At 44.4% G+C, this 16,373-nt stretch overlaps 1 protein-coding gene and 1 non-coding gene across 6 annotated transcripts in view; one reads left to right on the plus strand and one right to left on the minus strand.

Moving 5' to 3' along the window:
• Positions 1–751: 751 nt before the first annotated feature.
• The window catches only part of LOC105698649 (diacylglycerol kinase eta), a 29,367-nt gene continuing 13,745 nt past the window's right edge, over positions 752–16,373 (minus strand). The window contains exons 4-26 of one of the 5 annotated variants that reach the window (XM_012423081.1): positions 13,564–13,644; positions 11,656–11,860; positions 11,435–11,571; positions 11,267–11,358; positions 11,066–11,196; positions 10,816–10,984; positions 10,505–10,607; positions 10,048–10,050; positions 9,597–9,919; positions 9,224–9,532; positions 8,975–9,129; positions 8,578–8,830; positions 8,114–8,499; positions 7,668–7,981; positions 7,297–7,603; positions 6,990–7,217; positions 6,812–6,914; positions 6,465–6,734; positions 6,077–6,371; positions 5,679–5,999; positions 5,517–5,612; positions 5,304–5,435; positions 752–4,567 (exon numbers count right to left, since the gene is read on the minus strand). In XM_012423081.1, the coding sequence (XP_012278504.1) occupies positions 4,277–4,567; positions 5,304–5,435; positions 5,517–5,612; positions 5,679–5,999; positions 6,077–6,371; positions 6,465–6,734; positions 6,812–6,914; positions 6,990–7,217; positions 7,297–7,603; positions 7,668–7,981; positions 8,114–8,499; positions 8,578–8,830; positions 8,975–9,129; positions 9,224–9,532; positions 9,597–9,919; positions 10,048–10,050; positions 10,505–10,607; positions 10,816–10,984; positions 11,066–11,196; positions 11,267–11,358; positions 11,435–11,571; positions 11,656–11,860; positions 13,564–13,644 (4,704 nt within the window). In that variant the 3' untranslated portion in view covers positions 752–4,276. Of the gene's footprint in view, positions 4,568–5,303; positions 5,436–5,516; positions 5,613–5,678; positions 6,000–6,076; positions 6,372–6,464; positions 6,735–6,811; positions 6,915–6,989; positions 7,218–7,296; positions 7,604–7,667; positions 7,991–8,113; positions 8,500–8,577; positions 8,831–8,974; positions 9,130–9,223; positions 9,533–9,596; positions 9,920–10,047; positions 10,051–10,504; positions 10,608–10,815; positions 10,985–11,065; positions 11,197–11,266; positions 11,359–11,434; positions 11,572–11,655; positions 11,861–12,161; positions 12,676–13,563; positions 13,645–16,373 lie in introns of those variants that run through there. The other 4 variants (XM_012423082.1, XM_012423077.1, XM_012423083.1 and 1 more) reach the window with 4 other exon arrangements.
• On the plus strand, positions 12,948–13,019 carry Trnat-cgu. Its single transcript has one exon. It is a non-coding gene; the product is annotated as a tRNA-Thr (tRNA).

A 16,373-nucleotide genomic window follows, 5' to 3' on the forward strand; every position in this document is an offset into this window, starting at 1 on the left:
AATTAAAAACCATTTCACCGTAAAACGTCCCAGTTAAATCTTTATCCCGACTCCCTTAAAATCCTGCGTTCTCTAAATGCCCTCGTTAATATTAGCCGGGATTAATCCTAGTTAAAGGGGACGTTGAAAAATCTGTCCAAAATGGCGTCCTCAAGCTCGGGACTTATAACTTGAAACAACGGGGGTTCTAGGAAGATAGAGGCGTAACATACGAGCCACTCGTCTCTCGGTTTAGAATATAGGACCGATCGATGCAATCGGGAAATCTTAATACGATTAAATGTATAATACACAAGTGGCGGGCTAGGGGCGTTCGACGTGACCATTCTTTGGTAAGAGGTGACGAAGAGAGAAAAAAAATAGAGAAAAACCGAGGAATAGACGTAGAACGGCCCTAGTCGATATACTCAGTCGTAGAGATCCTGGAAGGTAGAGCTTATTTTATGGGAGAGCACTTTTGAGCCGGCTTTACGTCGAGGACGTAAAGGCCTTCTCGAAGTGACTTTGCGTCACAAGATATTTACAATAGTCCGAGCATTAAGGCGACGTAAAAGTGCCGTCAGAGGTCTCGTTTTCATAAAAGTTTCATAACTTTTCCCCGAACTGCGTGCGCCGAATCGTTTCAAACTTTATAACGTGAACGTGGAAGCATTAAGGAACCGACACCCATGAAATTTCAATTTTTTTTTTTAATTTCTTCATAGGTATTCTTAACATTTTTTATAGAAAACGAAATTTCACGAGGGTCAGGACCTTCCTTATAGCCTCTACATTTACGTTGTGAAGTTTGAAACGATTTGGTACACCCAGTTTGTGCAATAAGTTTCACGAACAATTGACTTTTCGGATGCCACTTTCACATCCTCTTAAATAGGGACGCTGAGGTGTCTTTACGGTTAAGAAGTATTATTATATATTATTATATATTATTATATAGAAAAGGCAAGAGTTACTTTATCTTCCTCCTTCCCGGAGCCCTCGAACGCGTTTCCTATAGTGTTGCAACGAAACTCTTGGTTCTTTCTCGCCTCGGAGGCAAACGGCGAGAATTCAAAGCTACTTCGTCAAATCGTGGCGTTTTCGTTGCATGGAACCATCACGGAAATAAAAATGTCGCTGACACCGTTCAAAAGAATATCCGGCTCTGAGTAAATGAAATTCTGGGTGGAATTCTATCGATCCGTAGGTAAAAGCGTTCGAGCCCCACACTTTGCGGCGACCTTAAAGTAGTAACTACAAATCTGATAACGCAGCCTGACGGGAAATTAGTTTCCTAATTTCCTGACCGGACGCCTCGCCCCTGTAGCGCTTACATCTCTACGTTAATATATAATTAATGTATACGTGTAACTGTAAGAATTAACAACTTTATAGACGAAGTGTATCGGCTAAGGTCTCTTTGGTTCGTATTACAACTGGGATCGGAGGGTCGCTTAAAGGGACCCTACGGTTGGTGCGGTTGTGTCGATATACATACTTGCTTAGAAAATCGGCCTTATTGCGAGGCGATGTCTTCCGTTTCCGACGCGTGCTCTACACTGTTAAAAGTATCCACTTTCGGTACACGAGGTTGTAATAAAACCATAAATTCGACGCCTCGACAGCGATTCGGTATGCATTACAAAATTTCCAAATGAATTTATAGTCTTCGGGAAATTGCGTAGGAAAGTTAAGACACCATAAGTCTTAAAGGTGCGTTACAAGATACCATGTCTGAATAAACCTTCGAAAAGACGTTATAAAATTATACATATATATATATACATATATTTTTTTTTCTAACAGTGTAGAGCAGTTTAGATCGCGGAAATCCCAAAAATCCAAAATCCGGAGCGTTTCCCCACTTTTCAATCGAGGGAAGTACCGGAAATCTTCGATGACTTACATACGACAAAGGTTCCGTACATTTTCCGTCAGCGAGACTGTCGACTATGTCACGAATTCCCGGAGATCTCGAAGCCAAATGTAGACGTAAATAAGGTCACTTGCAGATTCTCTTGTTCGTTCTCTCGCGGAAACTGGATTTGCGGCTCTGTGGGTTTTTCTTCTTCACCGATACAATTCACCGTCCGATACTCGAGATACTTCGAAGACCATAATCTGAATCACTTGCAGGGTAATCGAGGTGTACTTTGCACGTACTTTTCTATTTTTTTTTCTATTCCGCCACCGATCGATAGTGCCTAGAATTTGTAACGCAAGGATTGCCTAAGGAAGAACGCAATGGATGAGTGAGAAAATCCAAACAATTGGAAGGAAACCTGCTTCGTTTCTTGCAATCGTTCATCGTAAGAGTGTCTTAAGCGGAGAGATATTATGAGTATACATTTAGGCACTTTAGTGCACGTAACGTTATAGCAAAGATGCGAAGGCTCTTCCTATTTACGAGTACGATATCCACTCGGCACCTCTTAGTAACAATCCTCGGATTAGACTTCGAATTAAGCTCTGTACACCGTCAACCCTTTGGCTCAACATTTTCATAAGCAACAAATGTACCCGTGACGTGGTATTATTGTAACTCGTGAGGGACGACTTGAATATCGGATAAAACGTGTACCTGGTTTTAAAGATCCTCGAATGACCCTGGGAACAGACCGTCTAAAGGAAGTTCCGGAAAATACCGCCTCTTTTTTTTTTCCCCGTGGCCGTTGAAAGGCTCGGAAAGCCCACTAGAGAAAAATACTGTTTCTTTATTGCGCCGTCGTTTGATTGCTCGTCTTTGTTTTCGACTCCCGCGAAGTCAGCCGCTCCCCGGTTTCCTGTCTTTTGACAGCCCTACGACCTAATCTAAATTTGCTTCCTTGGATCGATTCGATAGAAACGTTAAACATTCGATCGTGCCCGAGCTAGATAAATACTTCTATGTTCCTATGTACTCGTATAGCTAGCTAATATCTACAATACTGGAGATTCATAAAAAAGACTAAGAGCTACAACAACCGTCGAGCTTGGCAACCCTCTTGCAAGAACATTTGACCTCGCTCAAAAGACTGGTCTTTGGTTGGGTGGATTAATCCGGTGCAATCGGTGGTTCTTATCGTTAATACTCTGTGATGGAGGATAAGAAAAATGTAATGCTCAGTTTCCAAGGGAAATCAAGACGTTGCAAGACAGCTGTCAAGCTCAAACCTGGAACGAGACGCATGAAAATGGTTTCCTTAGAATCGTCGGATCAAGAGACGGTTCAAAAAATCGATCAGGATCTAGTGAGCCTACCGGCTAATTATTCTTAAAAGTACGAACGTCTTAAAATTACGAGTCGGGAAGATTTGAGAATTTAATGCTAGGTTTCCTTGCCCCTAGGAGTACCTTAACGGTGGTATTAGCGAAGCAGTTATGAGCTTCTCTCTGAGATTGCACTTACGTGGAGCTCGAAGTCCAACTTGAACCGAGCTATCCAAAGAAGGGTCGCGTTAATAATCCGAAGTTTGAAATTATTCTACGACTTACCGACAACTCTCTTTGTATAATAAACAGGGCCTCGACTCTCTAGTTAAACGGTTAACATCAGGAGAGAGATGGAGGGTGAAAGTTTGAAGGGAAACTATGTCCGTAGGAATAAATACATAGGTGAAAGCCAAAAGAGATAATAAACAGCTTTGAAGACGCAAAAGGAACTAAACCTTAATTATATCAATGTCTTTGCTAACTTTCGAGCTATCATAACTGCCTTTGTGCCGATGCAGGGAACGCTGATATGCAACAAAGAGATCACGCACTCGGACGGTGCCTAAGATCAACGAGAACCTGTGGTTCTAAACTCTGACTATGCCAACAAAGTGGAATAGGCGATGTAGATGAGTTAGCATAAGCAAGGTTATGGTACCCTGCTCGGTAGAAGATACCGTAACATCATCAGTACTCACTAGTCACAGGAGAAACGATTACGCGCTGAATTTCGGGACGATCTCATCCTTTGCTTTACGGCGAAGCTGCCGAGTTTTCCTTCCTATCCTTTTCTCCGCTGAAAAAGCTTGATTTGTACATATCGCTTCGATACACCACGTATCGATGTTATTGCCAGTGGCAAGTGCTTTCCCTAGTTCGAAGAAGTCGCCTCGTCAAGGTAGAAGGCATCGCAATATCTGTCGTGTTGCTCCGATTTAGCTGGTCTTTCGACGATACAAAGACGAGGTCCATTCCTGGGCGTTGCCGCAGCCACTGAGATTTTGGCACTGGAGTTACAATTCTGTCATCGTGAGGTTCCTTTGTAGCTTTTGGTTGTCGAGATCGGTAGTATGCAGGATCGGTACACGATACGATGTCGATCCCCTCAATTGTTCAGATCGTGGATTGCTTGCAGGATCCGTTTCACGTGACCCACCTTTGTGATTCCGAGCTCCTTGAGGTCTCTTCTCGCCAAAGTGAGTAATTCTCTACCTCGAATATCGTGGGAGATAAATTTGTCGGTGTACTCGCCCAGCTGCAGTCCCTCCAGCCAGTGGCAAACTTCCTGGACCCCCCAAGTCGTGACCTGCTCCTTTGCAGGGTGATTCGCTGAACTCCCTCCAGAGCGACGAAACTTTAACCAGAACAAGCCTCGGTGACGATTCTTTTTGTCAGCCTGCGGACGAAGAGTTAAGACCTCGGTTAATTGGGTTAGTTTTGGTTAGTGGGATCGAGACGCCTGGGAGCCGCAGCTAACATGCGATAGAACAGCTCCTAATCAAGGTGATAACGAGACTTCTCTAATGGCAATCGGATCGAGCTTGCTTTCAGTTGAGATTAGGTGTCAATCTCGAGTTACTTAGGTCAAGCGAAGAATTTACGTCGGGAAGTAACAAGAGACAACAACTGACGTAGTGAGGTTTCTAACTACGTTGTATAGGAAGGACCAAGCAGGTTGTACGCATCACTACGGAGTAAGAAAATGGGAGGTTACAAACCACTTACAACGTTCGTTACGTTTACCGATTTCCTAAGTGCGAATTCGCTAAAGTTCCTCATCGAGGCTACCTTATTGGAAGCAAGTACTCCAGTGCTACAACAAGACTCTAGATGGGCTGCATAAGATGTATGAAAGCAAATTACCAGCAACAGGATTGAGCACTCGGTCAATCCGAAACAAAGTACGGGAGGTTTAATTAATTACATTTCAGATATTTTAGATTAATTTGTAAAGTGACAGGCCCGCAAATTATATCATCGTTAAACGCACATGCGAAGTTCTTGATGATCTGAATTTCACACAGACATGGAGCCAGATACAGAGGAGGAAATAGGATCGAAGAGGTAAATAACAAGAAAGCAGTCAAGAAACGCAAAAGGAAAGTTAAATTTAAGGAAAGAATGACTTCTACCTGATCATCCGTTGAGGCGCTCTGAAGATACACCAGACCATTTCCTCCTTCGTCGAAGACACATTTCCGAAGTTCTTGTTCCATGGCAGCTAGCGACAGAGACAGTTTGCTCTCCAAGTCCTCTCGTAGTCTCTGTACAATTTATAGAATAGATTTATTAATTAAAAATGCCGATGGCAACGTGTTTCCCCGATAGAAGCAATATTTATTTACCAAATTATGTCCTTTATCTCGAAGAAGTTCACACGACTCTTCGTACAGTTGTCTTGAACATGAAACCAACTCCGTAACGACTGGTCTTAAACTGGGCTGTAAAAATAGAAGATGAAAATTAGTTGCAGATTATCACGGCTATGAAATTATTATAAAAATTACCCCTTCTAGTATTTTTCCATCGGGATGAACCTTCTCGAGTGCAAAGGCAGTTCTTCCAGCAATCTGGTACAAATCAGGTTCTAAACTTGGATGCGATATGATTAGCAGTTTCACCCACTTTACAAGCGTGGTGACGACTTCGATGAATCCTAGCAATATGCCATGCTCTTCTTCACTTAGATGAGAGGATCTTCCTTCTAGCTGAAGCTGAGACCGAGAGTTAGACTGCGATGCACTGCTCAGTGTTGATGTCGACTGAGACACTGCAGATATCGTACTTCTTTGTTTCTCTTCCCATGCTCGCAACGAAGTTTCAAGTGCCTAAAATAATCGACCAGTTATTTGAGAAGCTCTACACGCTGCTGGTAAAAATGTCATAGGAAAGATCGAACGCTTACTCGATTTCTATAGAGCATTTGCATTCGATTCTTATGAATGATCCGAATGATACCAGGTGGTTGGACCCAAGCTTCACCATCGACTTGTATAGGCACTCCTTCCTCGCCCAAAATATTAATTTGGACAGTTTGACACTGCGCTATCCTGTGATGTTGCAAATTAATAAGCCTCGAAGCTGCCATCTGAACCGAGCCAAAAACTGCAACTACTTCCAAAATTCTGTCATCGAAGGATGGAGCCAGAAACAGATCACCTTCTTTCGTGCCACCCCAGAAATTAGTGCCACCCATGAAACTGGAAATATATTTTTATCGTTTGAAAATTATCATTTAAAGATTATCCAAACCTTTCAAACTTTGTAAGTTCTAGTCGTTGAACTGAACGTACCTCGGTATGTTCAGTACCACGATTCCTTGCAACGAAGGCAACGGTATTCTTTGACCATCGCACTCTAACTGTACTCGTTGTTCTAAATTTTTGTAGGTTTTTTGAAGCCACTGTTTCGAGCCCAGGACTCCATACCACATGTAATTTTTGGCGCGCGATCGACACTTCTCCGGATGTTCCTCACGCTTGTGGTGAAAATCGAGACTTATTTTTGCGTCAATCCCAATGCCAAAATAATTGTTCATGACGCAGCGCTCGAAGTATCCTTCCCTGTAAAAGTAGGCAACGTGTATTTCCTTCAATTTGAAGAGTTTTCATTTTACAAAGGATTTTTGGCGTGGACATACATCAGGCTTTCATCCGGATCCATGAGTGGAGACACCGCTGCACACAGTGCATCTGCATTTGCAAGGAGTGCTTGGCTAATAAGACCTGCGCCTCTGCTGACATCTGCAAAAGACGTTGAAATATTAAACTCCGAAGACTCAGGGTCATCATAAAGAGAGATTAAACGATTTTACTGACTCGGCCACATGGGAAGTTGAACCAGGGGGTTGATTATCGGAAGCTTCTTGACATCTTCGGTTTTGTCCACCGATTTTGCACGTTCGTGCCGAAGACTAAGGTTCGAACCACCTAGTTTCGCTGCACTGGCTGCCAAGGAGACGACCTCGGATGCTTTCAGAAGGCTCCCGCTGCTAATTCGCCTGGTAGCTTGCGGAGAACAGCCAGTGTCTGGTAGTTCGACACTCACTGATCAAAGCAAAATATATATATACATACATATAATTGTGAACATGTTACATGTTTCGTTTCCATTTATATAACTTACACTTCTCCATCGTTCCACCGCTGTAACGTCGCCATGGAGGTTCCAACTTGTAACCAATATCTGTTTCGTGATAACTCTTTATCGACATCGACGGACTGGGTGGGTCAACGATGACCCTAATAGTCGGCGGAAAGTTCGTAGACTTTTTATTTTCCGGAGTGCTTTCCGATGTTACCGTGAAGCAGCAAACTGGACCGAGCACGTCAGAGGTCTTCTCCTCCTTTGGCGCCTTGAAGTTGAGAGACTCTATCGAAGGTGACTTGAATCCTGCCACGCTAGACCCCAGGATTTTCTGCTTCCACTCGATCTAGATATGAAATCTCCGTGAAAATAATAATATACAAATCAGCTAACTTCATTCTTAACCTAACCTCATTCTCCCTGATGAGAGTCTTGGCCGGCCTTTTAAACGATCTCCTCGCGATGTCGTTCCCCTCAACAAACTGAGCCAGACTGCAGTACTTCTTCGGCTTCTCGACCTGGTCCGATATCAGACATTCCCTGACCGAATCGTACTTCTCACCGAGCATCGTGCTAATCAAGTCTTGGCCCAACGAGCTCAGGTCGTCGATGATGCTCTCGGAGTTCTGCATGTCGCTGGGACAGACGTCCGAATTTTCCGGAGAGTCTATGTGCCCGATCTCTGAGCTGTCGGACCGCTTTGTCGTGTCCAGAATGTCGCTGTCTATGTGACCTGCAAAGCGTTAGAGAAAATCATTCGGTTAAACGAGGCGTCCACTAATCTAGCCATCAAGTGGACCCAAAGTCTCTCAACTGTGATATTAGTAGACGATACAGATGTTGACAATACGCTTACCAATCTCGCTCTCGCTATTCTTCACCATGCTCTTCGAGTCGAGGGTATCGGACACCGTGCTGTCGGAGCTGACGATACTATTGGTGCAGCTTCCACGCGACAATCCCGCTCTGGTACAGCATTCTGATTTTCTTGCACACTCCGGTGAGACGTTACGCGAATTTATCGACTCGGTGTCAGGTGAGATCATCGTGTCTTGCATGGTAGTGTCATCTGATGGTGAACTAGTGTCCAACGTGGTAGCGGTTACGGTCACTTGGATGTCGGACGTGGTTTCAACCTGCACGGGTTCCGAGGGTCGTCTCTCCTCCTTTGGTCCAGTAACTTGAGGATCCTGACATAAGATGTTCGCAGCTTCCGCTACTTGTTCTTCGAAAGCGAAGGGCCTTGAAGAAAGAAAATTAAATTATTATCATTTCTGCTGACCTGCGTAGCAAAATTTCTTTTGCAGAGCTTGAACATACTCCTGCGGTAGGTTGGAACTGTTTCGTCTGCTGTCAGCAAAGCCATCGGGTGCGGGCAATGTCAACATTTCTTCGGCTTGAGAATCCCTCCTTAAATCTGGCATCGGACTCAAAGATGTCAGATTGGGTGTCGGGCTAGGGCATGGCGAGGCATAGTTGCTGCTCTCCGATTCTACTGTCAGCATCGTCTCCATGCTCTCTACGTTACTGGACTGCAAGCCCAGAATGTCCAGTAGGCCTTTCCTACCTGAAGCTAATTTCCAAATGTACGAGTAAATATCAGACTACTCTTTGGAAAAATATTTCAGACAATGCGTTCGATGGTCAATAGGTTCTTATCCATCGATGACAGTTTATCGTAAGTATTAAGATAGTACTACTCCAGTTTCATGTTTACCGTTCACATTGTTCGCGGTCGAAGAGTCCTCTGAAGTTATCATTACATGAGGTACCCCATCCGATCGCCTTCCATCCGTTGAGCTGTTTTGTTCGTCGATAGCTGTCTCGGTGTGCTGTACAAGTATTCTGATAGCTCTCTTCAAACTGTTTGCTCTAAGAGGGAGAAAAATCTAGGTTTAGCAATAAACTATCAATATTGTAATTCTGACTCTTAAAAAAGGGATTAATGAAAGAGGAGACACCAGACCTCGATACCACTGCTTCTCTTTCGATGAAGGTTTTTCTCTTTCGAACCCGCTTCAAGTTTGACAAGTCCTTCTCGGGCTTTTCCAGGGAGCCTTTCTCTTGGTCCTGTGCATTGTTGCTCGACGTTCCATGTTCCTCTATTTCTTCGTTGTTGTCGGACAGATAATTTTCCTCTCGACGGAGAGTTTCTAAAAGCAGATCCAATTTCTGCCGAAGTACTTCGGACTTATCTCCCAGCTGCTGGTCCCCGGTATTCATGCTAGCCTCTAGTAAGCGCCTTGCAAACTCTTTCACCGTTTCACACAGAACTCTGCACAAAGAAGTTAGGTCAGAAACACTTTCGACTTAATGTACTGCGAAGATCGTAAACTCACTTTGCACTGGATATTACGACATTTTCTTGGTCTGACTGTATAATGTTGGTAATGTGATTCAGCACACTGTCTTCGTACTCGTGCATCGTCGCGGTGTCCAATGTTGGATCGGTTCGACTCGGGGAGAGTTTCGGACAAGGCAGCGATATGCTACGCTCAAAGGTCATAATACTCCAGCGATCCAACATTTTAGTGCCAGCCTTCTCGTACTTTTCAAGCAATTGAGGTAAATGGGTGTCATCGTCGCAAGAGGCACCCCAACCGAGAACTCGAGCCAAGTCGTTGCCAGTTCCCAGAGGCAGCACTCCAACCTGGCACTGCTTCTGTAAGAAAAATTGATATCAGATTATAATCCAATCAAACCTGTACATTCAGAAGTAATCTAAACCCCAATATAACATTTAAATGTCCTGTTCGAAACCGTGAAAAATAAAACGAAATGTGCACTTACCGGCTTCAACGAGAATTAGCTAACCTTAGAACAGAACTAAATGGTCATAAAGTTCGGATACTCGAGTTATCTGAAACGAAAGAAAAAAAGGAGACACCCCATGCTACGCAAGGTTTTGGTATCTTTTGCACTGCACACCAGCACAAAGGCGAAGATGGCAAAGGACTGCCAGAGAGCATGCAGAGGAGAGTACATCAGGCCATGATGCAAGGTCAAGAAAAGGAAAGAGAAAAATTTCGTCAGAGTAGCATTGAATCATTATTTTCTGTTGGAGAAAAGAAAGCCGAAGAATGTAAAGGATGAGAGAATAAAGATCCGAAGAAGAGGTACTTGGAGCACAAGAAAAAGTTTTGCTGGGAAATTGCAAGATGACAATTAAATTGATACGACGAGTGAAATAAAAGTCGGAGCAACAGCAGACACAGAAGACGATCAACTGCCTGTTAATTTTACTCACGTGCATTCCTAACCGATCGATTTCTGAAAGTACCCAACCGACCGATCCGTCGCCACTGCAGACCAGAATCCGGAATGGGTCGAAATGTCGAAACAGTCTTAGCCTGTTTACGACATAAACTTAATTCATGTAGCACCAACTAAGTGACCCGACTTCAAAAAAAATTCTATCTTGACCGGTAAATAAATTGCACTCGATGCTAAGATGAACATTGACATTAAACGAATTTTTGCCAAGTATAATCAAATACCATAACAGTATATACAAAAAAAAAAAGTTGAATATCATTTATAAAAAGGGAGAACTCTTACCCAGGTCCTGGTCCTCCCTTTATGAGATCGAACACTTGCGCAGGATTTAGAAGTTGCTTGAACCTTCTGAGAAACTTAATGCCTTGATTGTCACCGGATTTACTGTTCACAAATACCAGGAGTGGACTGCAACCAGTTGGTCTCACTGCTTCCCAAGCTTCATCGCTACCTGTAAATTGTAAACATTTTTTTTAAACTACTGCATATTTAATTTTAATTGAAATTAAAAAAAAATTGAACAGTTGCTTACCTATACTATGTAATGCGATAGGAGGTACTACGCTAACTTTGGCTGGTCCTAACGGGCACTTGACACTTATGGCAGGTCTACACGCAGTGTGTACAGTGGCTTTGCACCATAGACATCTCCAATCTTGAAGTCTGTAAATAATAAATAGTTAAAAATATTTAATGAACATTTTTTTTAATACTAAGCGATGCCGATAAATACCTCAGTACAGAGCCACAGGTTTTGTCACAAACAACGCATTTTGAAGACACTGGTAGGTTACCTTCCATCCACTGATGTGGCATCAAGATATTCTAAAACACGTAATTTTACGAAAGTTGCAGACATTGTATCTAAGATTAAAACTTTATTTAATGAAAACTCATGTACCCCATCTTGGTCCTCGATAATGTCCTTGCCAATTGACGCTAACGTGGTCCACTTGCAATTGTTTATTGCTTTCGCGCTGCATCTCTTGTGCACTTTGTATTTACAAACTTCACAGCTCAACCCATGAGACGTAACACCTATAAACCATAGACATTGGTTAATGACTCATAATATAATGACCAAAATCAAACATACTTTTATAGAAACCATTGAATGCTTACCATATAATGCATCCCGACAGACATTGCAATACGTTGGCCTGGCATGACTGGTAGCATACCAGTTGTGATTGCCACCAAGAATCTCTGCAGTTCCCGCGTCTCCCTGAGAGCGACTCTCCCCTGCTGCTCTCAAGGCGTTCAACCAGTCCTCCATGTCTTGCCTGCTTTCGCCGCAGAGAATCAGCGACCGAAAAGGAGTTATCACCTGAAACGGAGCCACAAGTTAAACTCCTGTAAACTCCAAAGAATACCATCTACCTAATTTCATTGATTTGCAAGGGGAGAATTTACATTTTAATTAATAACTTAACATCGTAGCATAACGGCAGTGAAATGTGGTAAACCCACTGCAAGTGTCATCACATGAAATTAATCGTCAGACAATAACCTCTCGGAATAATAATGGAAACGAACAGAAGACTGACACGGATGATTTTCTGTCATCTATTAACGCCTCGGATAAGCATTAACCTCGCGCGGAAAGTAGGGTTAGGTTCTCCATGTACCTTAAACCGGGAGCGTGCCCTCTGTTGCTTGGGCGGCATTTGAGCAAGGATTCGGACAACGACATATATAAATGCAAACTCCGACCACTCGTGCCGAGTCGAGGAGGCCCTTTCGCTTAATTCGCGAAAGTCAGGAGTCCTCTTCAAAGTTCATCGAGCCCGCGAAACTTAACATGGCGGAAATGGCTGGAAGTGGCGATCGGATGTCCGAGTTTTCTCTAGCGAGCTCCGCCGCGTGCCCTATTTCCCACGGCGCATGTCACGGTGCGTATTTATTAATAAATCTCATCTCGCTGCTCGTCTAGTCAATCGCAAACATTCCCGGGAGTTCACCGTTCGCATAAAAACACGTGTCCGCATCTGTCGTCTCGCAGGCATCCCGACGATTTGCCCCCGCCCGACACCGAGCTTAACCTCAATTCCGATCTCTATCATCAACATCGATTTAAAGGTCGACGGCATTTAAATCGAAATCCAAAGATTAAGCATCGATATCGATATCACTATCCGCAGATCGTATCGAACACTTTGTACAGAAAATAAATTAACATGAATTGCGCCAGATGGCTTTTAAGGTGCATGGAACCTGCTCATCTTACAACATCCCCTCTGCGCGAATCCTCGCCGGCATTTGAAGATTAGTTCGAATTAAATAATGAAAATGTTTTCTTTCGTTTTCTCATTTGCGAGTCGCCGTTAAATGTAAGACAATTAAAGGAATATCTTTGTTTATTTATTCCGGAGTGGGGAGAATAGCAAAGAAAATTCGGCAATTCGAGCCATCGGGCCTCTTTAGCTCAGTGGTAGAGCACTGGTCTCGTAAACCAGGGGTCGTGAGTTCAAACCTCACAGGAGGCAGGTCCTTTTTTTTCCCTTTTCTTTTTCTTCCTCCATTCACTAACAAGAAATACATCCATCCATCTCTTTGTTTCGCCTCTCTGTCGAGGCCTCCGGTTTATAACGAGGAAACGTTTCCCCCGTCTCGAGAGGGCTTCCTGTTGCGAATCCATATCGCGAGCCGAAGTTCGCGGCTCGTTTCGCGCACAAAGGCGTTTCTCTCCTGTGAGATTTCTAGGGAACTACCCCGAGGTTTAATCATACTTTAACGACGCTTTGATACCCCGGCCGAATTCCTGGGATTTAAAGGAGCCAGATTTCCTTTCTCGAGCTCATTCCATCCCGGGCTCCATTATTTCCTTCCACCCCGAGAAGGGGATTTTCGGCAAAACTCGAGTTAGCTCGAATTTGCATTTAAAGTGCCTCCACGAGAGAAAGGGACCATTGCGGTCGATGGCCTATTAATTTCCCCGAGTCCAGATATTCCTCGAAATCCGAACGACCCCACGCCCACGTTCATCCGGAATCGGGAATTAATTACAATCCGCGTTAACGATAACTTTACCTGAAAACTGTGATTGGCGTTTCTAACGCTGCATTCGGCGAAGGTCAAGTCAGTCAGTTCGATCTCGTCGAATACAGAGGCCTGGAAGGGAAAAAAGATAACGATTAGATAGCTGCGAGATAAAGCGGAGATATACACTTTTAAGGGGATGATTCGTTTCGTTTCCAATTTTTTTCGCTCCTTTTCTCTTTTCCCTCCCTTTTACCGAGACTCGTTATTCCAGAAGAGCGCCGGAGGCTTTATGCTCGTCGGACGCTTATTCGGTACAGGATCGTGTATCGGATCCATTAACGTGTAAAATTGGCCCCGGCGTATTCGGTCCGGGGGGTCGTGGAGAAAAGCGACGGAGTTAATGGAATTCCTCTGTAACTGGCCCTGGCTTTTTTATCCCCTTCGAGGAGGACGGAAGGGTTGAGGGACGCTGAATTTTCGACCACGAGGCCCTATTTTCCCCTTAGAAAGGGGTAGAAAAACTTTTTCCCTTTCCGACGACTCGAATCTCCCATTTAGTCGAATTCCTCCAGGGAGTTATGGAATAAAAAATTGCAAGTACGGTCGCTCTCGTCGTAGAATATTCCAGGAAAAATGGCCGATCTAATCGCGCTCTATTTTGGCACACGAGATCCTATTTTCCCCCTAGAAAGACGTAGAAACAGTTTTCGCTTTCCGACTACTCGAATTTTTCATTTAGTCGGATTTCTCCAGGGATTTGTGGAATAAAAAATTGCAAGTATGACGGTCGCTATCGTCGTCGAATATTTCAGGGAAAATGGTCGATCCAATCATTCTGCGGCGCCTGGGGAAAAAAAAATAAAAAAAATAAATTTCGGGAATTTCGGGATGCCGGGTAGAGAGTCGGCCGATATTTCGCCGATATTTCGCCGATATTGGGAGGTCGACGAAGGCATGTAAAGTAGGACCGGGCGACAGTCGCGATCGATGCGACTCTCTATGCACCTTTCGAGGCCTCCAGGGTCCGCGTTTATCCGGGGAGAAAATCCGGCGTTTCCCGCCGGGAAACGCCGGAAGGTGCCCCGGGAACGAAGGCCCGCAAACATCCCCCGATGATTTTATATGCCACCCCACGGAGAACGTGACCTTCTGACCTGGAAATCCGTTTCCACGCCGGATGTCGGATGGCACGTTGGGGGATTGATTTTTATTAAGGACCACGGTCGTCGTCCTTTTCGCGCTCGATTCTCTCGAGGTATCGTTCAAATCGTACGAATTCAGTGATAAAATTGTCACGCTAAAACCGCCGCCACCTAAAATAATTCAGGCACCTTGACTATTTATTAACCGGATTTTTTTTAACGAGGAAAGTAACCCTTTAGGACAGCGATACTCAGCATTTTCTCGATTCTCGCCCCCCAGAACCTTAAAGGTGCCATTAGACCTGAAAGATAAAATATTACGGTGGGACTTGCATCGTCCAAAATAATGTCGGTATCTTGGATACTCTCGAATACTCGAAATTTAGATTTTTTAATACCATCGTCACGTTACATCCCTTACCGATCGCATTCGACGAGGTCCCCTCGATCAGGAAGGCGACTGTAAGCAATCTTTTCCGAAGAAGGTCGAGTGCCCCGAATCAATCATCCCTAGACTTCCCACGTAGCTCCCCACATAAGTAACCCCTGTCCATCTTAATCGGAAGAGCCCATCAGTGATTGCGCGCAGTCGCAATTACATATATAAGCCCCGTCCTCATGAAAGCTCCGATACGTCGCGCGACCCTTAAAATGCACTTTCCTCGTATTCGTTAATTACTCTGTATTATTTCATTATCCAATTATCTCATTTATCCCAGCATTAAGTTGTTTCGAGTTTCGCATCGATTCCCTCCACGCCTGTACGAAATTTCAAGGATGTCTCGTCGCATCCCGCGAGATCGATACGTTCCTATTATCGAGACATTCCGAAAACCCGATCGAACGACCCCGTATTTTTCTCCCCCCTTTTCCAGTTCGCCCCCTCCTTATGCATTTCGCTCTTAAATGCGGATTTAGGTCGGTAGGCCAAGTGCCATTGACAGGCTGGCTAAGTGAAGGGATATACAGGTTCGCCAATTTTCGCGAAAAGCGTTCAATCGCGAAATCCATTCGTCCGATATTGTTATACTCGGACCGAGGAGTCCCTTAAAAAAACGTACGTTCGATGGTAATTCCGGGAGAATTTCGGAGACCTCCCTGGGAAAATTCCGAAATGTCGAATGGCGTCACGTAGAGAGGTCGGTGACTCCAGAAGCGGTTCTACCGTCGACCTCTAGGTCCAACTACTTTTTTCCCCCCAAGTGCGAGTAATATCGATAAGTCGGGAGTATTAGACCCCCCGTGCAGGCGAGATGCGTGTTTCCGAAATTCCGAAACCGAATTCCCACGACCGAGGGGAGATCTCGATCGGGGCAGATCGAGATCGAGCTTTTCAATCGACGAGCACTCGTTCGGCGTGTCGATCGACCCGGGGCTTCTTATCTCCTGCATTTCTTCCCTTCGAATCCCTCCCGATAGGGTTCTTCTCGGATAAGATCTCGGAGCTTCCTCCGCTTGGTCCATATATCTCTATATCTCCAATCAATGACTCGCAGAAGCGGACTCGCATTAGCTCGACCACCTTGGGGGTTCTGAAAATCAATTTACCTTGGGTGGATATATATATTTTTTTGGAGGACCCCTTTTAGATAGAAAATGTTTTATGGACCCCTGCACGGTTCGGTGCAGTCGGCTGCGGAGTAAACGGCGTGTGCTCGTGTTCCTACATTTATTGCCGGAGTTTCTAGAGGTAGTTTGCCCGTTTCGGGTATGCAA

This window comes from Orussus abietinus, unplaced genomic scaffold (genome assembly GCF_000612105.2).
Source record: "Orussus abietinus isolate OABI.00-Male unplaced genomic scaffold, Oabi_2.0 scaffold31, whole genome shotgun sequence".
NCBI lineage: Eukaryota > Metazoa > Arthropoda > Insecta > Hymenoptera > Orussidae > Orussus > Orussus abietinus.